Genomic DNA, 25,210 nt, shown 5'->3' with positions numbered 1-25,210 from the left:
AGCCTTTTGGTGGGGAGGGACCTCCAGATGTTTGGAATGTTTCTGTCATTTGGAAATCATTGCACAATGGCTAAATTCACCAGGTGACTCCTTCTCACCATCTGGTGTGGAACAGATATTTCACAGAGCTACCAGAGTACCTTCTGTGATTTAAACAAATGAACAAAATTTTTTCAAATGTAAAATGCTCTCTTTTTAATTACTAAATTAAGAAAGTTAAACAATTTAAAAATGCAAAACTCACAAATAAATCACAACAAAAAAGGAATTAAGACCTCAGAGTCACTACTCAGTATTAAAAACTCAATAGAAAAAGGATTTTTGATTTGTTGTTGTTAAACACATGTAATTCAAGGTTGGTACAAATAGTAACTAAAAATGTAATATTTTTTTGTGCATCCCTATGAAATGTAAAGTAGTGCATAGTTACTCCACTGGCGAACTCTTGGACATATAGTCATTCATTAGCAGTACAGGACATTTAAAACACTTATTTTACAATGGGACATGTATACCACCCCTCTGACCTTCCCCATAATTTTTAGTTGCATGAGAAAGTTTAGTAGGTTGCCATAACTACAATGCTATGGGTTTTAGATAATTACAAGATTTATGAAATAACAAAAACCATTAGAAACATTTCAGCATTCATATTTTTATACAAGAAGTCTGTGTGGCATCCATCTTCCATTTCTATCCCTAGGACTGGCTGTTTGCTTGCTTAAATATGCTCATTTTTACCTTTTGGGAACCAATTGCAGTTAAGTTGGAGCAAATACTGGTAATAACACATATGAACTCAGCTCAGGGGTTTCTGAAAAAAGTCAGAGTAATGACCCTCTACACTGTAGATCTACAGGTATAGCCATAAACCAAAAAGAAAAAGAAGAAAAAAAAGATGCAATCCAAATTAAAAAAAAACAAAACACCAAAAAACCATGCTTTTCAAAAGCCAAAAAATAAGGGTACTGGCTTTCAGAATACCGCCAACGCTGTGATGAGGTTTTGCAGTCAGAGCTTAGTCTGGGTCCCACAGCTTCATAGCCCAGGTTGGCCATGGCCTCCACATTAGCACCCACATGGTATATGTACAGGGACATATATATATATATATATGTATATATATATAATCCATATTTATAAAAAAAGAAAAAAAACCCAAACACCTGTCTTGATTGGTTTTTGTTAAAACATGAAAAAAAATTTTATTGTTTTAGACAAAGAGGCCACTTTTGGAAAATAATACTTTTTTTTTTTAGTTGAATCAGGTGAAGACAGAGTTAAAATCACATAGGATTTGCATTTTAAAAAAAGGAAAGCACGAGGATCAGGATCGTTGGCACTGGAGTAACTATTTACACTCAACAGAGGTTTGGCCTTTTACATAACATCGATACAATGCATTTCCAAAGTCTGAGAAATAACAAGGTTCTGTCTCGTATGCTTCACAGAGGAGGTTCGGATTTGGGGGACAAGTGTCATTAATGAGGGCCATGGAAGTTCGTCAGCTTCAGAGTCACATGCAATCTGATCCTGGACGGTTCTGGCTGCCTGGGGCAGCTGGCTACAGAATTGGAAGCTAATGGGGAGGGGTGGGGAGACCTCTGGGACAAGGCCTCTCTGCAGACCCAGCTCTCACAGGTTTTCACCAGGCTGATACTGGGGCTCTGTGGCGGTAAAGTAGTCTTCCAGGAAGCCCTGCAAGTACTCAAAGGTAGGACGTTCTTCAGGGTCCTTTTTCCAGCAGTGGATCATGAGCTCGTGCAGAGAGATGGGGCAGTCCTGTGGGCAAGGCATCCGATAGCCGCGCTCCACCTGCTCCAGCACTTCCCGGTTGTTCATGCCTGCAAAGACAAGGGTGGTGAGAACTGGCCCTCCTGGGCTCCAGACCCTAAGCACTGTGCTGGAACTAGCCTTTCTTCTCCTCTGTGTCTGCACATGCTTAAAACACAAGGAGGGCCCCCAACCCATTCAGGAGTTGAACCTTGTCTTGAACAGGGTATCATACTTTATAGAAATAACAAAGGAATGCAGAACTCACATATGCAAAAACCCAGACAATGAACCTCAAATGCATTATAAGTGAAAGAAGCCAGACACAAAGGGCGTCATACTGTATGATTTCATTTATATAAAATCCTAGAAAAGGCAAAGGACTGGATAGAAAGCAGATCTGTGGTTGCCAGGGGGAGGGAGGGACATGTGTAAGGGGTCAAAGGGGACTCTGAGGGGGTGAGGAAAATAGTGTATCAGGGCCAGTGTGCTCTCTCTGTGAAGGGTCAGCAACAGACATTTTTGGCAGTGTGGGTTGCACACAATCTTTTGTCTTTACAACCCTGAAAGGAGTACAAAACAAAACAAGCTGGGAGGCAGGTTTGCAACCCCAGTGTTGTATGGTGATGTGACTGTTCACTGAAACTCATTGACGTGTAGTCTTAAGGTTGAGTTTTCTTGTATGGAAATTATACTTCAATCAAGCAGACAAAATACATGAATAAAGTAGAGAAAAAAATTATGCCATGGAATGAAAATATACTGATTCTTGTCTATGGCTACTGTAAGCCCCACTTGTAATTCCATAAATTGGTTTTCTTCATGGGTGGGCGAGTTCTTGGTGCACCATGTGAGATCTGTTATGCCAGTGTGTCTGGGCAGCATCTGGACTGGTGACCCCACGGTGCCCTGATGTTTGGTGACTTTGATGGGTAGCCAGGATGTCTCCAGGGGTGCATGTGTACGGATGACCTCAGCTAGGCCATCTATCATTGAAACCTTGTGGACCCTCTGGGAGAGCAGCCGGATGCTGAAAGAGGCTGCAGAGCATTAGGACGGCATGGCGGGCCAGTGGGAGCAGCTTCCTGGGGTGCTTCTTGACCATGTGGTTTTGAAATACCACTCATGGGGTGGGGTAAGCCCTCACCCCCTCCCAGCTACTGCCAGGAACTACTCTTCACTTTCCTTCTCCTTTTTGCGATATCGTGTTTTTTCCTCTCTTTGCCAAGATCTTGTATGTTTTGGCTACTCCTTGGCCATGAGCCTGTCACATGGAATCTTCCCCAACTTCTGACTCAGTTAATTTACAACAGTAAGAATTTGATTTCAAACTGTACACAGACATCCAGACTTGCTTGCCTACCCCCAGTCTGTTGGGCTGTCAGGAGCAGAACACAGTGTAGCTTCCTTTAGTTTGGGGAAGGAGATACAAACTGTTAGCCAGAACTTTGTCAGCCTGGCCAGAAGATCTGAGTCCAGAGTGTAACCCTTGTCCCCGTGGGTAAGAGTCACTCAATCAAGGCTTTTGGAGCTGGGGGTATCCTGGCTCGTCCTGGCTGTCAACAATGGTCTTCTCAGTCACCTTTTTTTGTGAAAATACTATACAGAGAGGTTACAATTCCATGAGCAAGGTAATGTGTCCATTTCTTATCAAGCATTGTTGCCTCCTCCTTTGTTTTCCCCTTACCATCCCTTCCGTCCTATCTCCACAACTACACTCCCCTGTCCCCTACCCCGACTAAATGGTAAAGTTCATTTTTTGACATAGCGTCTTGTACATCTCATCGTTGCAATGGGTCAACCTGTATCCCTATTTCTGAACCCTTTCAGGGTGCTTTCTTAGTCTATGCTGGAGGTAGTAAATCTGTCTAGTTTTTCTATTGTGTGAAGCAGGCCTTTACTCTAGCTGTTATAAAACAAGACCATTTATGTCAAGACAACAACCCTTGTTTTAGGAGAGGCTGGTGCAGGAGCATGGGGTCCGCTGTGCCCTGTGCACCTTCACTTGGCCTTCTTTGGCTGGGTCTTTCTGCAGCTAATGAGCTGAAATCCCTCTCCTATTCTGTAGCTCAGGATTCAGGGTGGGAGCTAGAAGCAGAGAAAAGCCTTTGGAGCTGCTGGGTGGGGAAGCTGGCAGGCAGCTGGGAAAGGTCAGGAAGAGATAGCCTATTAACAGACTGGCATTCACAGAAGCATTCGCTTTGCTACATATGTTGGTTGAGTTCCTAGTTTCATAATACTTCAGAAACCACAGAGCCTGAGCCTGCAGGAAGCTCTCTTGTCTCTGTCCCTGTTGAGAGCCCCCAACCCTGGAACTGGAGGAAAGACAGACAGAAGGCCTGAAGCTTGAGGAGCTTGTGGAGGTGGTGCAACCTCCCACAATGCTTCCTCAGGCTCTAAGGCCTGGTGTTGAATCTCTCTGTTCAACATGGCACCACAGTTTAATTAATCACTCTCTTGTGGCTCTGTGGAGCTTGTGTCGGTAAATGTTTCATTTCATTAAAAAACAAACTTCTCAAATGGAAATATTCCCCCACCCTGCTTTCAAAACTCTTAATTCAGTCTCTGCCAATGGAAAGTTTAATTGGCCACTTGGGTCAGCCTATTTTTCCAGTGCTCAGCCCAAGACTCTGACCCAGCAGATGTGGCAACTTGGGGCTCAGTATGTGGCATCTCCCTAGGCAGCCTGCTTCCTGGGCAGGGGCTGCCAGGGAACAGAGCTGTACCTGGGCTCACAGCGTCTGCTGGCAGGGCCACACTGTCCACTCCCATGCTCGAGTCTCTCCCCATCCCCCCACCTCTTTCCTGTCTGCACCCCTCCCTTGTGCCCCACTCCTCTAGTTTCTCCTCTCATGCTGCCTTCTCCCAGATCTCCGAGGCCTGGGGAGCAGATGTGAACAATTCCATATGCTGGGCCAAGGAGAAACATACCAGTGACAGCGTTGCCAGAAAAGTGGGATATTCGACACTGTACTTGGCTGACAATGACAAGTGGAATGAGACCGGCTCCCTCAACCATCAGGAGGCCAGAACTTGCATGGCTGACCCACAGGCCTGGCTCCTTCCCAAGGTACCTCAGCAATGATCAAGATGCACCCACTCAGCGAGGCTTGGGCTGCTTTTTGTTGTGTAAACAGTAGCTCAGTCAGATGGGCTGGGTTAATGTATTAAAAACAGCATTCTCAGCTATAAGAACTTTGGCTCTATCTATCTATCTATCTATCTATCTATCTATCTATCTATCTATCTATCTATCTATCTATGTATCTATCTATCTATCTATCTATCTATCTATCTATCTATCTATCTATCTATCTATCTATCTATCTATCTATCTATCTGTCCGTCATGGGTCATGAACGCAGGGACTGGGTGCTGTTCCTGAGCTCTTTGCTCAAGGCTAGTGTTCTACCACTTTGCGCCATAGCACCATTCACAGTTTTCTGGTGGTTGGAGATAAGAGTCTCAAGGACTTTCCTGCCCATGCTGGCTTTGAACCATGATGCCCAGATCTCAGTTTCCTGAGTCGCTAGGATTACAGGTGTGAGCCACTGGCACCTGGCTGAAAAGGTTAAGAATTTTAGCAAAACAGACTTTCACCATACCCCTTACGATAAAGATGGGCCTGTTTCAGTTTTTACAAGACACTTTCATGCTTTTGCTATGCCTTTCCTGCGACACTAGCTTTGCGCACACTCACGTAGATGGCCCACGAGCCTGGTGGGCAGGAGGGCGGCCCGAGGAACATTGAATTTGCAGCCCAGTGAGTGAATGGGGAAGAAAATGCCTGGGAATAGTTTTCTTTCTTTTCTGGTTCTGAGTGGGGAGGTGAGAGGAAAATGGAAGAGCAGGAGCTTTGTCATCAGCAGTTTGGCACCCAGGCATCCTAAAGGGAGTCAGGAGCGGAGTCTCCACCAGCTGGTGGTGTCTGGCAGGGCTCTGCTCACAAAGTGCCCTGTTCCTAGCCTTCAGTTGGGAAAGAGGCTCAGCACATGTAGCTGCAATGCCTGGGTTGGTCCCAACTCTTTCCTCTGCCCTTGCAGCTCTGTGGGAGCAGCGTGCCCTGCTCTCTGGAGATGGACCATGTTGGAGGTCACTGTCATGGGCCCCAACTCAGTGGTACTTAGTCCTTGGCAGCCTTGCTGTTCAGGGGTCTCTCCCTTCAATTTCCTCTTCCTAGATCCCCCATGGAACCTCTCTAACATGAGCATGGCTGTAGCACCAGTTCTGGTCGGCAGCCTGGAACACAACAGCCGAGATTCTCCAACCAGTGGACTAAACTCACCTCCTGTTTTTATGACAGCTGTGCTTTGGGAATCGCTTTTGCTGGCTTCCTCCAGCAAACAAGAGAGACCATGTTTCCAACTCGCACTTTTAAATCCATATTCCGCCTAGTTGTGAACAAGATGGATTCTTATATTCATGTGCCCCTTCTCTCCTTTTTTGTCCCTCCCTTCCTTCCATCTTTCCTTTCTCTCATTCCCTCCCTCTCTCCTTCCTTCCTTCTTTTATTTTTGTTTTTGGCAGTACTGAGGTTTGAACCTGGGGCCTCACTCTTGGTAAGCAGGTCTACTATTTGAGCCACATACCTCCAGTCCTTTTTGCTTGAGAGTCTGGCACTCTTTTAGCCAGAGCTGAACTTGAACTGAGTTCCTCATACTTAGGGATCCAGTGTAGCTTGGATTACATATGCATATTATCATGCTGGCTTGTTTGTTGAGATGGAATCTCACTAACTTGCCTCTCAAATAGCTAAGATTACAGGTGTGAACCGCTACACCTTGCCATACATTCTGTGTGTGTGGGTGCGTGCATATACTGGGGCTTAAATTCAGGGTCTGGGCACTGTTCGCAGTATTTTGCTCAAAACTAGCACTCTATCACTTGAACTACAGCTCTATTTCTTCTGGCTTTTTAGGTAGTTGGAGATAACATGGACTGTCCTACTTGGGCTGGCTTTGAACCTTTATCCTCAGATCTCAGCCTCCTGAGTAGCTACAATTATAGGCATGAGTCACTGGTACTCAGTGACTGACTTCTTTGCCTCTCATTTTTACCTGTGAACATCTCTTTTCCTTTTCTTTGAGCTAGAGGTAAATTTGGGAGACCCTCCCATTTTGATATTTTGGGAGAAAGGATAAAAGCTTCTTGACAGAGAACTGAACTAGATGTCACTTCTTGATGTTAGACTGAATCTCTCTGTATATCACTTGATTTCCCCTGGCCTCAGTTTCTCCATTTGCCAACAAATTCCTCAACATTTTCTGTGCTTTCTCATGCTTGCATCTTCTACTCAGGAAAAGTGTTTTATAATTTCTGTTTGCATAGCTTTCCATTAAGGACCTCAGATGGTTGACACTGACATATCATGGGCTTTAACTTTTTTTTTGTGACAGTCTTGCATCTGGATGTGACTATGGGGTACATGAACCTGGATTTTGGTGTCATGTGAGCAATGAAATACTTGAACAATGGGAATGATATTAATAATGAATGTCATTTGCAAACTGAGCTTTCTATTAAAAGGAAATGATAGTATATTGTGGTGAAGTCTTTTGCCTGTGCTCCCCTAACTTTTCTTCATAAGCCCTGCAAAAAGCCCTGTTTTCTCCGAGCAGAACGGTGGTGCTGAAGCTGAGAGAGCCTGGGTGGAGTTCATGACTCCTGCTAAGTTCAGTAGGAGCTGGGCCTGCCCCAGTGCAGGCACTGATGATCAGGTGATTCCTTATCTTAGGACAACCAGGAAGCTTCAAGTTAGGCTTTGGTATAGGATCAGGGTAAAAATGTGGAGCTCAGGGATGCTGATCAAAGAGCATGTGCAACAGAAGTGGAGCTGTGACTCAAGTGGCAGAGCACTAGCTTTGAGCCCAAAGGCTCAGGGCCAGCACCCAAGCCCTGAGTTCAAGACCTAGGACCAGGGTATGCATATGTGTGTGTGTGTGTGTTTGTGTGTGTGTGTGTATGTATGTGTGTGTGTGCATACACACAGGAGAATAACTCAAGGAGCACAGGTGAAAATAAAGGAGTGACCCAGAGAAGTTGCAATATTTTCTGGCTTGGCTTTGTTTCTTTGCTGTCTATCTTATCAGATAACCTCAGGGCAGCTGTTTTTTTCCTCTCTTTCTCTTTCTCTCCCCTTCCTTCCTTCCTTTCTTCTTTCTTTTTTTTTTGAAGATGACACCAATACCCATGATTTTTATTCATCAAAAAGAGCCATGTTCTTTTATATGGCCTATAAATTCTACAACATACAAAAATACATGGTAGCACATGCCCAAAGAGCCAGTTACGTGGGAGGCTGAGGCAAGACTGACAAGAAGAGGAGGAGGGAGTTCAAACAGATAAAGAGGCTGGGAGGGTGGCTCAGTGGTAGAGCGTTTGCCTTGCACGCATGAGGCCCTGGGTTCGATTCCCAGCACCACATAAGCAAAAAGAAAAAAGCCGGAAGTGGCACTGTGGCTCAACTGGTAGAGCGCTAGCCTTGAGCTGAAGAGCTGAGGGACAGCACCCAGGCCCAGAGTTCAGGCCCCACGACCGGAACCATAAAAAAAAAAAAGAAGCAATTCTAATGGTTACACTTTTACCAAGAACAGACCTGCTGCTTTCTTGAAATACTGCTCTAGAAACAATACAGAATAGCAACATCTTTGTTGGAAGGCTGTATTCATTTGCAATGTTCTCATTTCCTAGGTCCTTCACATTTTCCCTACCAAAAGCAGACCAGAGCATTTTGCTGGCCTTCAATGGAAGCATATAGAAGAATTCTAAACTAACACATGCAGAATACGCATTGAATGAATACAGCTAGGTCACCAGGAGCCTGCCTGGCTGGCTACCTTATGTCCTTATTTCTTAGAGGGCTGTGGATGCAGAAAAGTCAGCTATAAACTTGGCATCACTTGAAAATGTCTAATGGCCTGCTACACGAAGGGAGACTGAATCCTCTGTCCTTGTGGATGGCTGGTGTCTTTCCTTCCTTCCTTCTTTCTTTTTCTTTCTGCCTGCCTGCCTGCCTGCCTGCTGTATTAATAAGCAGAAATGAGGACTGTAAGTACCATACCTACAAAGGTTATTTGAAGTTGATAATGAAGAATCATATCATAAAGAGCTCCTTTGTCCCAGAGCAGGGGAAGTGAACTGTAGAGTGGCCGAGTGGCCCATTCAGAAGGACAGGAGTCTGAACAACTGACAACAAGCAGCAGTGCACAGGGTTCTGATGCTGGGTTTGGAGCAAAAGTCCTTCTGCCTCTGGCCTCACACCATTCTCCTGCTCCTGGGCCACAGTGGCCAAAAGAAACCTGTGGGACACCTGTCCCACAGCAGGACCTCTGGACATTCCAGACAGAATTCCCTCTTGGAACACTGTGAGCTGAAGATCAAGCGCCAGTAATTGTGGACAGGGCAGAGAGAGCAGAGGACCTTGTACCTCGGCTAGGGTCAGAAGCTTCAGCCTGCTCCTGCCAGAAGAGCTCTAATCTCTTCCCAACACATGGAAGAATTTCCTCTCAGTAGGTTCAGCACAGGGAAACAGGTCTACTGTTGAGGGCTCCAAGACAGAGAGGGAGGAGCAGGAAAGAATCTGTCTTTCTATGTTTTTTAAAGAAAAAGAAAAAACAAACTCAGGACCTTGAACTTGTGAAGCAAGAAGTCTGACAACTGAGCCATACCCCAGCCTTTCTTGCTAGGTCTCTATTTCTTAAGTAGCTGAGATTATAGACATGCACCATCATGCTTGGATAAGATCTGTAATTCGGTAAGGAAGGTGCTATTAGATCACTAATTTCTCTTACCTCCTCAAGTCCTTATCAAGTGACTAGATGATTCAAGAAAGTCAAGCAGCTGTCACTTGCTGTAAGATTTTCTACTTCAAATGCATGAATAAATGTGATTTGCTTAAGAGAACATTTCTGCTCTGCCGGCTTCCTGCCAAATACGCAAAGCAGGTGTTCCGTTAAGATCCAGGGCACAGGGTGGCTGTGACAGTCTACCTCTCCTGATGCTGGAACATGGTGTATGATCACACCATCAGTTTCCCAGAAAAACTCTGACGACAGAAGCTAACCCAGGGTTAGGGAAATGCATATTATTATTACATCAATGTGTAAAGATGATGAAATAAGAATAGAAAGACTATGTAGGTTATGGACTAAACTTAAAATAGGTTTTTACCCCCAGTCTTACTCAACCATTCACTGGCACTGGGAAAACAGAAAAAGAATTCCTGTCTCCCTTGAAGAGGGCAGAGCTCCTGGGAAACACAGATATTTAACAGCAGCATCAGCATTTGGTCTGGACATGAGAAAAGCTTCATAAAGGAGATGATGTTTAGATGTTTAGATGATGTTTAGATGTTTGAAGGATTTGAGACAGAAGGGAGACTTGCATGTCCAAGAGGAGCCTTTCAGGCCAGGCCAGGGCAGGCAGCACATGATTGTAATCCCACTCTTCAGGTGAAGTAGGAAGACAGTGAGTTTGAGGCTGTCTTGGGACACAAAGTGACACTTTCTCAAAGAACAAAATGGAAACAAAGCAACCCAAAGTCTTGTGAGATGTCCCTACTCCCTTTGGAGGGAGATGGCAAGAGTGGACTCATGTTATATCTTGCCATTCACTCCCTTTGGAGCCACTTGGTTCTCATCACACTAGGATTAAAGAAGGAGTACCAATAATCACCTGGAAGACCCTATCTGATGTGTCCATGGCCTCCTGCGCGCTATGCCCCAGCCATCGTGGCCTCTTGCAGTTCTGCAGGACCTTTGCAATCTGCAGTGATTACTCTTTCCTTTCCCCTAGACACCTCCTTAGCTTCTTCCAGGTGTACACTCACACCAATGCATGCAGTGATCTCCAGGAAGCCACTGCCACCTACTCCTGACCAACCTCCTGCTTTATCTATGTCCCACATATCACTACCAGCCAACATTCAGTGTATCTTTATTTATTGTCTGTCTCCTTAAGAAGAAAGTTCACGAGGGCAGGAGTTATTATGCATTTTGCCACTCTATTCTTGCGGGCCTGGAACAGTCCTTGGCATATAGCAGGCAATCAGTAAATATGTGTGAAGTGAGTGAAAGAAAACACTGATGATGAAGGCCAAATGAAGGGTCTGGAGGGAGGTGTTGGGCCAAAGAAGGCCCTGTTTTTAGCTAGGACTAGAGTGAGATAACCCATCAGTTTTCTAGGATAATAATTCTGCTGGTGACAATGGTGGGGTGGTAATGACGGAGGGGTGAGAGGGAGGGACCAGGCAGAAGTTCCTTTAGCAGGGTCATGGCCCAGTTTGACATGGGAGTGAGAGTGAAAGGCAGAGGAAAGGATTTGAGAAGCTCTGAAAGTTAAATGACAGGCTACAACGCGTAGCTGATCTTCTGCATCTGTCTAAAAACTGCTCTTAACTGTTTTCATTTCTCATATACAACAATCCATCAGTATAAGATGTGTTTGAATCTTCATGCAAAGAATGGTTCAAAACCCTGGCTTATGACAAAGCAGGCTTGGCGAATGTATTCAGGTCAAGCTGCCAGCAGGGAAGGGAAGGGATAGCTCAGAGCTGTTCTTGTAACAGCTTCCAACTTTGCTGCAACATTGTGTCATTTAATCCCCCCTTTCCTCCAGCCCTGTCAATGTCAGCATCATACTTCAATATGATGCTTTGATTTTAAGGCTCTCCTTCGCTTTGAGAGTGCCCTTCTTCCCTTTGGCCCATTCCTTTCACAAACCAACCTAACTAACCAGCCAATCAGTCCATTGTTCTGGCTGGCAGTCCATTAGCCCTTCACTTGGTCACAACTTCCACACTCATTCTGAGTTCATTCTCGGATGTTCTTTGCTGGAATGACTTTCCTGCGGGACAGAAACGTCTGGAGAGTTTTGTGAAACTCACATGACTCCCTCTTCTTGGACTTGTAAGTCTCACCTACCAGCCAAAGTTCCTTTTTTCTATGTAACATGGTACCAGTGGGCTATTCTTAGCTATGGAAGAATTCAGAAAAATGTACTACTACTTACCAAATTACTCAAAAGTGTATTCTAACTAGCTGAGAAATTACTGTGGCAAAATGTAGAATGGGAGTGCCTGCTGGACAGGGGCTGGGAATCTGACCTGGGGTCGCATCAACAGACACCAAGACTTGAGGCAAGAAGTTGAAGAAAGGCGCACACCCTTTCTGTATACAATGACTTAGGCACACCAACATAGTGACATCTGGGTGAAGCTTAATGAAACTGTTTGTGCCTTGGAATTGTTATCCTTCATTAAGATAATAATCCTATAATTGCAATCCCTTCATAAAAGCTTCTCCCTCAAGAAGAATTTTCTGTCACATTCAGAAGTCCAATTAAATATGATTATAGCTAAGTTAAAAGAAAAACAAAACCACGAAGTGCCTATGACTAGGACAATAGGCCTGGGAACAATTTTTTTGTGGCTTTCTGTGGTGAGGAGCAGCTCACATCACCCTCTTCCCTGACAGCTCCTTGGCTACCACTGCCAACCAGCTGGGCTCCCATGTCTCCCATGCCAGTCCACAAGGCCCCTATATAATTGACTACAGGGGCTTCATCTCACATACCTTTTCTTCTTCCCAACCCCTGGGGCTCCTTGAACTGGTCCAGCCTCCTATGTCCTGAGGCTTTTCCATGTACCAGGCTTAGGGACTCCTAACTTCCATGATGTATAAAAACCCTACTTGCCTTCCAAGGTCTGTTTTACTTTGTCTTCTCTACCATGTTCTGCCACTACCAAATAAAGGCAGGAATCGAAGCCTCTATCACATCCAAACTGGTACACTGACATAACTATGCATCATACATTGGGCTCAGTTCTTCTTCTGATTCCCTTGCCATCTCACAAGATTCTAAGAGAAAAGATCCCATAGTATGCAGGGATCTGAAGCAGGTGCTTCAGAATTAAGGTTGGGGCACAACAGCATTCATTTAAGTAATCTGCCCCTAAAGAAGAACTTCGTCTCACAAGAAATATGTCACAAATGACAATGACTTCTTCCTGGATCTTGATGCATGCTCTAGCTAGCTGACTGTAAGCTCCATGGGTACAGTGGTACAGTCATTTGTTCAGTGCTCTCTCTTCACTGCCTAGAACAGACCCTGGCCTGAGGCAGGCAGTAGTCATTGCTGCAGGAGGGCATGCGTGTCTTCCTTGTACTGAATCCTGGGGGAATGAATGCCTGGCACAGCTCACACTGACTGAAGAGATGCTGAGTGAATGAATCCTAATCTAAGTGCTAAAACCAACCTGACAAAAGCCTCTGTCTCAGAAATACACCTGCCTTCCTCCTCTGAGGCCCCACCTCCTCTCCTTTGTCTTGGCTTCTGTATGTGACCCCAAGAAACAAAAAGAAGCAGTTTTGTATTACTAGAAGGAAAGGCTTCACAGAAATGCTAACAATATTAACCTTTCTCATGAATGCATTTAACACATCAGGTGACTAGAAACCTGGGGGGATCAGGAAGAAATCTGTTCAAAATGTAGACAATAAAAAAAAGGTACCTTTACATCTTTAAAAATCCCCAGACTGGCACATTTTTCCCCTTGAGAAGCAATTCAAAAGTACTCATGCTGTGCTTCAGCCCCGGCCTCCCAAACCCTTTCTTCGGTGCTGCTTGGCTTTCCTGGAGTGTCAGCCCACTTGTGCGTGCTGGGAGCAGCAGCTACCCACAGCATCAATAAACCTGACTTACACCAGCATCTCCAAATGCCAGTGTGGGTATGTCACAGACCGGATTCTGTCAATTTTGCTGGGGTACCAACCCTCTCTCCTAGGGGTCTGGAGGTTATACCAACCCCTGAAGGACATCCTTTTTACATGCTTTTCTCTTGTGTTTTCTGAAGATGACCAGAAAGAATCTTAGAAAGTGAACAAAGGGATTACAAATTAATCGGCTCTCCCTGGCTCCTCTGACTGCAAAGATATGATTACAAGCACAGGATTTGCAAGAGACTTACATTCCTCATTAATCTCCACCATCATTTCTATCACTGTGCTGTTTTCTCCCCCTCCTTTCAGCTCTCCCTTTTTAGGCAGAGAATGAGGGAGAGCTCTGTTCTTTCTTTGTTCAGCAGTAACTAAAAAATATGTCCTTAACATTTCAAAAAGCAGATCGTTCCTGCACTATAACCACTAAAGCGTGGAGGTGAAATGGTACAAGTGTCCTTTATGTCTCCATCTGTCTAAATTAATGAATTTAAGCATGGATAACCTCAACCCATGTTTTTTTCTTTTTTAAGAGCGTGCATCTGATAATCCAGAACAATTCCAGTGTCTAAGACTCTTCAGTTCCCTTACATTATACTTGCTTCTGAAAAGCGTTATATTTTAACTCTTCAGCAACAGGCAGAGAATGGTGGCTAAACTGCCTGTCCTGTTTCTGCTCTCTGACCATCTGGAGCTGGGTCCTGCAGAGAGAACAGGTCCCTGTATCTTCCTGCCAAGTTCCCTCCATGGGTCAGTACCACAGTGTGATCAAAAAGCAGTGGGTGCTTTTTCTCCTTCTCTTTTCCAGACGTATGTGTAACCTCCATTTGGGCAGAGGCTCTGCCAGTGACACTTGGGCTCTGGGAATGGTGACACATGCCCCTACTGAGAGTGGAGAGATTCCACATACTCAGAGCACTGAAATTTCACACCGGCTGCTCCTTACATCAATCCTGGCACACAGGTCATGGTGGTTGCTTGTCTGGATGTCACTGTGGCTCCTGATTCTGCTTTTTCCTCTCGCTAAAGAAATACCTGTTTTTGTTCTTCAAACTCTTGCCCAGCACAATGCTGAGTTCAGGGTTAGAAAGACAAATGGATGAGATATCCCCAGAGGGTATCAGAAGAAGCTCCATCAGAGGTCCATTTCCAAGGGTTCTGTTCTTACCTGGGTATGGCACTCTTCCTTTGGTGACCAGCTCTGTGAGTAAGATTCCAAAAGACCACACATCAGACTTGATTGTGAACCTCCCATACAGGGCTGCTTCAGGGGCTGTCCACTTTATGGGGAACTTTGCACCTGTGGAATGAAGACTTGGTTATTTATCAGGCAGAGGGGCCATGCTGAGAGACAAGGAAAGGAGAAGGTCTTGGAGGTAACATCTAGGGAGCAGATTTGGAGGGAAAGAGGCAAAGAGGAATAAAGGGGTGGAAGCTGGCTTCTTGACTCTATGACCACATGGAATGGTGGTGCAGGTTTAGTCTGGAATAGGTGATTAGGAAACTGATTTGTACATTGCTTCTTTTGTTTGGAAATAATGCTATATTTTAATAAATGCACAGGATTAGATCGCCAAGCTACCCTCATGAGCACTCTGGTATATAAGATCATAGTTTGGTCTTACGAGGTGCACAAAATCCATCAAACTACCAACCTTCTCCCAGGGTGGAGACAATTGGATGCAGCCCGTAAGTTATGTTGAAATAGAAATGGATTTTATTTCCCCAAGGCTTCCCACACCCACAGCTGAGAAATAATTTTGCCTTTGGCTATTTTCCAGCCTATATCTTTTTTCCTCCACCCTTTCTCCCTGTAGTGGTCATCTTTATCCTAGATAGTCTTTTTTTTTTTTTTCTATTGTGTATCATCCTTTTTTTCTAATCAAGGGACAGAGTATAATTTAATGTTTTTAATGTTTCTTTTCTTTTGAAGAGGCCTTATCTCAGTGATTCTTTTCTCTAGACTAAGGGGCAAATTCATGCCAAAGTCAGTAGAATCATGTCTTTCAAATTTCTCTGATCCCTAAAAAAACATCTGTACAAACCTAAAGGAAGGGTGGGGGTGCACCCTGCTCTTTACAATTCTAGATGTGTTCAGAGGGAATTAAAAGTGGGCCTAACAGCCTACATTCTCACATATTAGGCTCTGCAATTACAAAGCAGTTCCAGAACTTCCATTGAACAGACTAAAAGAAATATACATGGAATTTTTATTACTTTCGCAAACACAATTATATATTTAAAATATGTTAATTATGCATAGGAGCTCCTAAAAATCATACAAAGGCTGATGAAATCAGAAATTTTCATAGTATCTTCTATAAAAAGTCACTATGAGAAAAAATGGCAAATGATTAAAATCTTTAAATCAGTAAGGTTTTAATATCCAGAAGTATGATAAATTACAGCAATTAGACTTTTGCTTTAAATACAGTATATGATAGCAATCTTAGCAAATCTAGCCTGTCATTTTCTGGTGACATAATTTTTCTCTCCATCTCTTCTATGCTAGTATGAAATGAAATTTTACAAATTCTACTATTTTCTATGTGGTATGTCACATTATTGGAGCAGGAAAGTTAAGCTATAGTTTTCTTCTACTTTTATGCACTATGTTACATTTAATTATCTATGTTTCTCAAGCATAATTACTTTTTCTTAAGTGCTGATGATTCCACACCAAGACCTGGTACTGTCTGAAGTCATTCTGTTTTAAAGTTTGTTTCAAAGCGTTTGTCCAGGCACGTCATTCTATCCTGGGCACTCTGTTTCTCAGCTTTTCATTCTGAGCCAGGAGGATTAATGTGACAGATTTTCTAGTGTTAAGGGCAGATTTTGTCCTGGATCAAACCTCAGCTGGATTTCTCTTACTTGAGAGAATTAAAGGTACATTAAATTCATTCCCTATTTAAAGCTCTCTCAAGCCAAATGGCTTAGAAATTTCTGACCATCTCCAAAGCACATAAAACATCTTTCTCTATAGTGAAGATGATCCTTTAAATAAGAATGACAAGAAGAGTTTTTCTCCTTTTTTGGACTTGTACAACATTGGTGAAGATGTATGGGGTGGTGATATTATACAATCTCATTTTTTATTTTCTGAGAGAAATATTCTGTAATTTCAGATTTAAAAAAGACAATGTACTAGACATTTGCACTGGTCTGCTTTATTATGTTCTAATTTTATAGTCTAAAATAAAGAGAATAATAGGTAAACATTGAGAATATTACTGATATCATGGATCTCTGACAAGAAATCATTTTTAGATATGTGCTTTGACTTATTAGCAGGATTTATATAAATTTAATCTTTATTAACTTCCTAAGATGTGCAAGATTTTTACAATGCATTTACATATCAGTATTTAAACTGCTTTTTTGCTGAAAAGCACTGACACCTTACCTGAACCTACAAATTAACTAAAAGTAGGAGAAAAGGTGGCATCCTCTCTTCCATTTTGTATCTGTCTGCATTTACTTTGCAATCACCCTGGTTTCCAGGAAGAATGGGATTGGTCAGTAACATCTTTATAAAAAGGATGGAGGCAACTACCCAAAGGAAAGGAATAGCTGAATTAGTCTTCAGGACAAACCATCTACCAGGCAACCATGTCTTATTTATCCTAACCATCACTGTTCCCTTCAAGCGATGACAGTGACAAAGATTTCTCTAGAACCCCCCTCCCCCATAATCATCAACCAGGCCACACTTTGACCAAGCCTATTTAATAATTATACATATCCTTCTTCTCTTGCCCCCCCCCCAGTCTTTGTCTAGTCAAACCTAAAGCTTATGTCTATATCCTAAAGATTTCTGAAGATGGGCAGAAGGGTTTACTTTGCTTTTCCTGCAGCTGCCCAGGTAACACAATAAATCTAGTTTCTCTGCCCTTTACCATCATCTCTTTATTTGGATTACAGGCCTTAAATCTTCATTACCCCCACTCCAGTCTTCACTTGCTGGAGTCACTACCTGCCTGGTCTCTGATCAGATCTATGTAGCTCAGTCTTGCTCTACTTATCTCTCCAGTCTCTTATCATTCTCCCACACCTTTTCTCTTCTGGTGTCCTTGACCCCCTCCCTTCATCATCTGACCTCTGCACTGGCCTTCTCTAACTGACAGCTCCCAGATGCTTAGAGCCACAGGACAGGCAATTTTCTTGTCACTAGTCCCTACTCCACTGCCACCCTGTGGCAAACTCCTTTTCTTTTTTCTCTCTTGGTCTAAAGTGATACTTGTACAGGGAACAGCAGTTCCAGTAAGACTGGGATAGGTTTCTTAGCTTTCTCTATGTTACTATCTACTGAAGTACGAGTCATCTAAAATGTGTCTTGGTATCCTCCAGGGATGGAATGTCTTTGTGACTGGTCTATTTCCAGTACTGAGCTCGGTCTCTGGTGCACAGAAGACTCTGTAGTAGTACTGAGTAGATGACTAAGTACTCAGCGGATTAGCCATCTCATCTTCCCTTTCAGGTAAAATAGCCTTGATTTCTCACAGAGCTTATTACTAGTCTCTTGGTCTCTGATGAATCTTTTTGTCCTTGGTGGCAGCACCAGTGTCACTATCTGTCATCATATGGATGCAGTTGTTGGCAAGCTAAGAACTGCTTATTACAATGGAAAAGCACCTCCTACATACTAATGAAACCTAAAAACACCTGGAAGACTAGGCAGTTTTGTGTCAAATGTAATGGGTGAGTGTCCCTCTGAGAGATGTAGAGGGAGCCACAGACACTGTTTTAAGGGGAGTGTGGGACAGTTCATGAGCTGCAGTGGGGAGGAGGAGTGGTTATAGTAGCAGAAAATAATGTGGCAAGAGCCCTTGGGATATTCATAGCAAGAGAAGGGGGCAGATCCTTTCCTTAACAGGCTGGAGCCAAAGCTAATACCTGGATACCAGTCATCTCAACCTTCTAGAGCCCTGATCTTTCTTAGTAGAAATTGAGCTAATAACCATCTATGTTCCAAGTGAAAGATGGGGAAGTTGTGGTTTATCAGCTGTATTTGTGGACAAAACCCAACAATAAACAACCTTCCTACTGCTGAGCTGGTTTGCTCTCTCTTTCTATTTACATACTTCTGGAGTTTGGCCCTATGCAAGGTTCATATGGAGCGAATAGCTTAGTTTGGAAAGAATATAAAATAGATGAATGGCTACTATTGATATAGAAGATACAACCAAGTATTACACAATGGATACAAAGACAGCTTTTGTGAGGCTCTGCAAGGTACTCTAAGGGGTTTTGGTTTCTGTCCTAATGGTGATGGGAAGCCACTGGAGCTGGTGAGTGGAGACATGGTGACCGCTACCTCATTCTTCTCTATTGATTTAAAGCATGGAAGGCAGCATGTATCCTTACTTTGAGAATGACTGATGATGAGACAAATATGAAAGCATTGTAAGTTTCAAAACTGAAAAGCCATCATGACATTTCCACGCCTACAGGTGTCCACAAGCAATTAGCAGTTGGGTAGACCATGCTTCCAAAGTCATGGCATCATGTTTGTTTAACTAGTGGCTAGTATCACATTTGTGCTATATCAGATTATCCCTCAAACCTGAATGATATCCATAGTCTCAGGAAAAAAGGAGTTGAAGGTAGCAAACGCCAAGCCCCTGTGAAATTCAAATGCTTCCAAGAGAAATGAATTATTTCTGTAGAGTTTATTCTTTCCTGGTGTTTTTCCTTTCTTTTCAAGCATTTCTTCTGTCTCCACTGTATTCTCTTCTTCAGTCTCCCACTCTAATTACAAGTGTCTTAGAGGCCTGAGCGTTCCAGACATCTTTCTCCACTTACTCTCTCAGGAAATATACCCTCCTCTTATGACTACTCCTGCTTCTCATGCTTTGTGAAGGGGTGGACACACCATTCAGATTCCATCTCTCATCTTGGTTCCTTATTTCCAAATATCTATGGGACAAAGTCTTTAAGGAGTCTTATCTTTATTTCAAATCTACATATGCCTTTCCACGAATCACCTTACTATATTTAAGGTTTATGGATAAATTATAAAGTTAATTCTCTCTGACTTTCTATGATTCACATGGGTTTCAGTTTGGTTTTTTTTTTATTCACTATCCTTGTTCAGATCTCCATTCTGCAAGGGAGAAAATATACAAAAAGCTGTAACTTGTCTCTTTCTTAAAGGTCTCATATCTAATCTGTCACTAAGGTATCTTGTTTCCCACGTTGACATATCACTCCAAGTTGTCCTTTCCTGTTTAAGCTCACTGCCAAAAGTGGAGTTGGCTCATTACCTCTGTTAAGACCTCCTGCTGTGCCCCTTGCCTTCAACTCACTGCCTTTTTCATTAGCCACTTTATAAATTACAGCTTCATGTCTACCTCCTCAATGATATAGTAGGGTCGTTATTACATTAAATCAAAGTCCCACCTTGTTTCCAAGGACCCACATATCTGTTCCACCTTGGAACAGATATATAGGCTCCATCCAGTATATATAGTTAATCTAATTTAGTTTGCTTTCCTATAACCTGTATCTTGTACCTGGTATGATTATATTTGCAAAAGAATTTGCTTGTTTGGAATTTTACCTTTCCTTCCAGCCACTCAGCTCAATTTCCACTTCCCTCCTGCAGTCCTGCATGATAAGTCCACTCTGCAGAGATGTGGCTAATTCACCAACAGTGAATGCTAGAAGCAGCAGTTTAATGCTGGGTGAACCAACTCCTGCAATAACTAAACAGATAGTAGGTGCTGCCTAATTGTCAGGGATCATACAAGCACCTTACAAATATGAGGCAGATGACAGTACTAGTTTTGTTCTACCTATGAGAACATGGAACGGAGAAAGATAAAATGATGTTTCAAGTACCCATGTGCATAGTAGAAAGGGGATTTGTATGGAAAGATACTGAATCCAGAGCCAGAGCATTTAAACACTGTACACTCTTCTGTCACGCCCGGGCCTCCACCATAGCTATCTACTAGTTCTTATATGTGCTGTTTTTATAAATCTGCAAATAGAGTGTAAATCCTTTGAGACTGGAAACTGTACACCATGCCTACTTTGCTCTAGAGTATCTTGCCTAAAGCTGGTTAAACAGCAACCACGCAATAAATGTTTTAGCTGAATGAAGAACCAACTCAGGCAGCAATTTATCCAATACCCTGCTGGCAAAATAAATCATCTTCCTCTACACAGATTTTCCTCTAAACAAAGAAAAGAGTAATGAGAGGAGTGTAATAATTTAATAACTTATTCTTAACTTGGGAATTATTAGGAATAAAATCATACTCTTAGGCCTGCGTGACCCAAATGTTCTCAGTTTCTAAGTAAAATAGGATGACTAGCCAAATTCATTGTTAGGATGATCTACTCCAGGTCATGGTGTTCCTTTACCTCTAATGGCCAAGGAATCTACTGCTTAATTACATCTTAGAAGCACATCTTGAGTCAGTACTTGCTGTATTTGAAGTGTCTTTATGCACTAAGATGATGGTGGTGGCATTTCAAATTTTAAAGATTACAGACCCTTTTGTTCTCAAGTCCCCCTCTGCAGTAAGTGTACGTGAGTTAGCTAGGAAACAAGGAATGACTGCTCTTCAGTGACAATGCAAAGAGGCCCAGAGTTGGGTTGAGTTGGAACTGAGTGGTAACTTGCGGAGGGCAGGGCAATATGGTCATTTGGGAAAAGAGCTTCAGAGTCAAGCAGACCTGGGCTCACATGCTTGATCAGCAAGGCCTCCCTACTATCTGTCTCTCTGGTTCTAACTCAGGGATAAAAATTTCCTCACAAGGTTGTAGAAAAAGTGACAATAGATGGAAGGTCTCCTCACAGTTACTGGTACCTAGAAATAGCTAAGGAAACTATGTACAAATAAACTAAGTATGCACAACTATGATTGTACTTGGACAGTCATACATACAAAGGCACTGACTTGTGCTAACAAATGCCACCAGCAACGCCAAAGCTATCCAAACTTCAAGAGGGAACGATGGTTGAAAAAACAGCACACATTGGGGGGGGGTAGAAAAAAACAGCACACATCACTCAATCAGATAATTTACTGGGTGTCAATTAATGCCCAGTGTAGTATGAAGCATTTCTGGAAAAAAAACTATCACAGGGTACCTCCTGTCCTGGGAGTTTACAGGTAGCTGTAGGGACCAGGGTGGTGAATAGAGCTCACAGCAAATCAACAGAGCACTGGGTGGCACTGGTTTGAGGAAGAAAGCAGCATGGGAGAGACAAGAGGAAGTGACCAGGGAGCAAGGGTACCAGTGGAGGTGGCCACAAAGAAATGAGGCAGGGTCACCCAGGTCTTTCCCTGAGGCAGGCAGGGCAGGGCAGGGGCTCGAAGGGGCCTGGTGGCGCCCAGCTCTCTTAGTGGAGAGTTGGACTGTTGCCTTGTTTTCTGGTGATCAGGTCAATTCCTTAGCCTGTCTCAAGAGAAAATCCCCTTTGGCTAAAAGACTGGGCCAAAGTGGAGGAAGTAAAACAGTACAAAACACAATCAATTCCTCCCTACAGAGAAGACAAGTTGTGTACTAATTGCATTTTTTTTAGGAGAAAAGGCATTAGCTTCAACAATAGATCTGTTTTTCTGAAGAGCCACCCAGAGCCCTCTTTAATTCTAAAGCCACAACCTCTGTAAATTATTATGCCCAATATTAAAAAAATGTGCAGTACTGTTTACTCTGGGGAATAAAAGGAATCATGAACTATGTCAGTGACAGGAAACTGATTGGGGGGTGGGGTGGGAGGGAGGTAAACCGACAAGGCGGGACTAGGACAGGATATCCTGCTTACATGAAAAGTCAAAGCTGACCTGACCTGAAACTTTGTCGTTATTCAAACACAATGATTTCAAACTCAGTGGAATCTGTCAAAGCAAAGTTCAAAGTTTTTACACTAGGCCAAGGGAATGCCTTTCAAATTTCCCAATTGCTTCTGAAGTAATACAAGAGTGGTTCAGTTATCCCTGGTGACACATCCTGCTGAAATGTCCACTTTAAGTTCATAAGGGCTTAGTGCCATGTTTTTAAAATAAAAATAAGTGAGAAGTCAGTGGTACAATGGGTTGGGTTAATATTCCATCTAAAATTTGACAATGCCATGGGAGGGCGTTTGAGGAGGAAAGAGACAGAGAGGAAAAAGAAATGTTGTTCCACTTGGGGACTAGAAGGAGTAAGTATGAGTTAAGCCAAGGAAGATAAAAGCTAAGGGCAGAAGTTGGGCCTGAACATACTATGAAGTATGGCACAGCCCTAAAGTCTGGTTGGAGTGTGCCCATGGAAGGAATACTCAGGCTGGGAGGGGTGAGGAAATTCCCAGGGAGATTCCAACAGTGAAGGCAAGAAGAAGGGCTTCTATGGAAGACCCATATTAGAACCTAGCCCCAAACTAGAAGAGGAGAAAACAAACTCAGCCAGTGGGGAGGGCTGGGGTAAGGCTAAACTCTGGGCACTAATCCTGGGGTCTTGCAGCCACACTGGATAGGCAGGAAGGTAAACTGTGGGGGGAATTTAATTCTTACTTGAAGATGACACTATGCAGACCATGAGGTTCCAGAGAAGCCAGAAGATGAAGCCAGGTTATACTGGATGGCTTGTGACTCCAGTCACTCTCCTCATAATGGTAACCAGTGACAATAATCAAGGATAATTGGCCATATCAAAGAGTGAAATTAATGGAAATTATGAGTACCCTTTCTAAAATACTAAGAAAATCTGACCATGGCCAAGGTGACCTGCCCTCAAGAGTAGACTGTACTACAGGACTGTCTTAGGGGTAGACTTGAGGAAAGGATGAACTCTGCTTAATATTTTAGAACTCCAATCTCTCAACAATTCCACTTCTGTCTTTTAGGTTTCCAAGAACAAAAAAGGACTATTAGAACAAAACTTGTGATTCATAGTGACAATAGGATGGAACTACATCTGTGATAGTCAATGGAGAACAAGAAGAAAGACAAGAAGGCTGCTGGTCAGCGGCTGGTCATAGTCGGGTAAGAACCCACCTGAGCAATAAATGGACATTTTAGATGAAGTACAAAATAAAACTGATCTAACCACCAGAAAGGGCAATGAGTCTGAGTCAGTCAGGCCACACTGAGCAAGACAGCATAATAGCAGTTGGTTTTGGGGAAGTTCTGGAAACATTTGCATCATGCTGGGGGCTTTAAAAAGTTCAGGAAAGGATACACAGAAGTACCATTTTAGAAATACTGTCCTCTGCCTACAATCTGGCACAGTGTTTATGCCTATGGGACCTCAATGGGGGCAACCAACACTGTGCTAAATAAGCACCCTCCTTTGGTTGGAAGAAGCTTCACACCACGAGCAGTTTCCATGTGCCCTGCCTGTGCCTGATTATCCAGATGATGCAAATGCTGGATTCTTTCTGCCAGCAAAGCAAGACAAGGAAGCCAAGTGACATTTCTGATGTTTGATGGCAGTCTGCAGTTCCTATTTACACACTTTAAAATCACAGAGGGTGACCATCTGCTTCCTTCTTGACAATTATCAAGAAACGTGGGATGCACAGTCCAAAGGACGTATTCCTGACCATTCACAGACATCCACCAAGTGGCTCTGCCCAAATCAGCACACAAAGGGGAAATGCTCACATGGAACACAAAACAGGATTGCTGGGGAAGGCTGTGCAGATGAAGAAGAAAGGTGCTTAGAGCAGCTGGTGCTGAGTGACCTGTCCTGACACCAGGCAGACTTGGAGAGCTACCCAACGGTGGAAGTGGAAGAAATTGCTCTCCTTCCTTTCTCCAAATATTTCTAATCTTAAAAAGAGAGACCAGGCTAGGGAAAGGTGGTTTAAAGTCCCCTTTCATTTTAATCTGCCTTTCAACACATCCTTTCTAGAAGGGAAATGGATACTCTGTACAGTTCATCTCCATTTTCCTGCTAGTCTGACTTGCTCCCCTGACTATTAATCTAGGCCTGCAGCACCATGGTAGCTTGGCAGATAAACAAAGCAGCCCTTCCCTGAAACCTATAGAAGCCTGAAGCTTGAGTCGGCTGAATACAAATAAGGCGACTTCTGTCTGGTGACAGAGGTGACAACTCAGGCTCTGGAAGGCTCCATTACAACAGGGTGGTCCAAGCGCACTCACAGCTCAGCTCACTCTCAGCAGGAATGAACACCCTGCTGTGGGAGGGCAGGGCCAGCTGCTGGAGAGTCCTTGCCTCTTCCCAGGCAGCCCTGGGATGACAAACTCCTCTCATGGGTATGGGGTGTGTTAGTGTGGTCATTTCTTGGTGGCTTTTCATGGCTCTAGCTGGGAACAAGCACATTTCCTGCTCTGTACTTGAAACAATGCCTGCATTGGAAAGGGTTTGTTGTGCATCAAAGGATGGATTGCTTTTCTAGCATGGAAAAAATTAAATTCAATAATTAATAGGGCTTTTCCTCCCCCCTTTCTTCCCCTGACATTTGCTGTTCAGGTCACGACACACTGTGAGGGAATGGCAATGCTGTTGTTGACAGAGAACAAGAAATTCATGTGCTGATGGGGGCAGAGAGAGGGCATCTCCTGGCGAGATCAGCCTTGATCTGCCACTTGATTACAGGGGCCTCAGAGGCAGCTGATTAATAATTCTGCAGGAGCCCTTGAGCTAGAAAGTGGTGCCCTGAGTTTAATAAACCCAGTTGTAATACAAAGGAAGGACAGGAATCAAATGCACGGTTCTGCATTGTGAAAATTCAGAATCTGGAGAAACAAGGTTCCACTGCTTCC

At 43.5% G+C, this 25,210-nt stretch overlaps 1 protein-coding gene across 1 annotated transcript in view; it reads right to left on the bottom strand.

The window, feature by feature from the left end:
* Positions 1-1,190: 1,190 nt before the first annotated feature.
* Fyn (FYN proto-oncogene, Src family tyrosine kinase) overlaps positions 1,191-25,210 on the bottom strand; it is a 195,528-nt gene continuing 171,508 nt past the window's right edge. The window contains exons 13-14 of the mRNA XM_013032792.1: positions 14,656-14,787; positions 1,191-1,844 (exon numbers count right to left, since the gene is read on the bottom strand). Of these exons, the coding sequence (XP_012888246.1) occupies positions 1,636-1,844; positions 14,656-14,787 (341 nt within the window). The 3' untranslated portion in view covers positions 1,191-1,635. The remainder of the gene's footprint in view (positions 1,845-14,655; positions 14,788-25,210) is intronic.

The sequence above is a fragment of the Dipodomys ordii genome, unplaced genomic scaffold (genome assembly GCF_000151885.1).
Source record: "Dipodomys ordii isolate 6190 unplaced genomic scaffold, Dord_2.0 Scaffold157, whole genome shotgun sequence".
NCBI lineage: Eukaryota > Metazoa > Chordata > Mammalia > Rodentia > Heteromyidae > Dipodomys > Dipodomys ordii.
The sequence above is the reverse complement of the archived record's forward strand: the minus strand, read 5'-3'. Positions and strand labels throughout refer to the sequence as shown.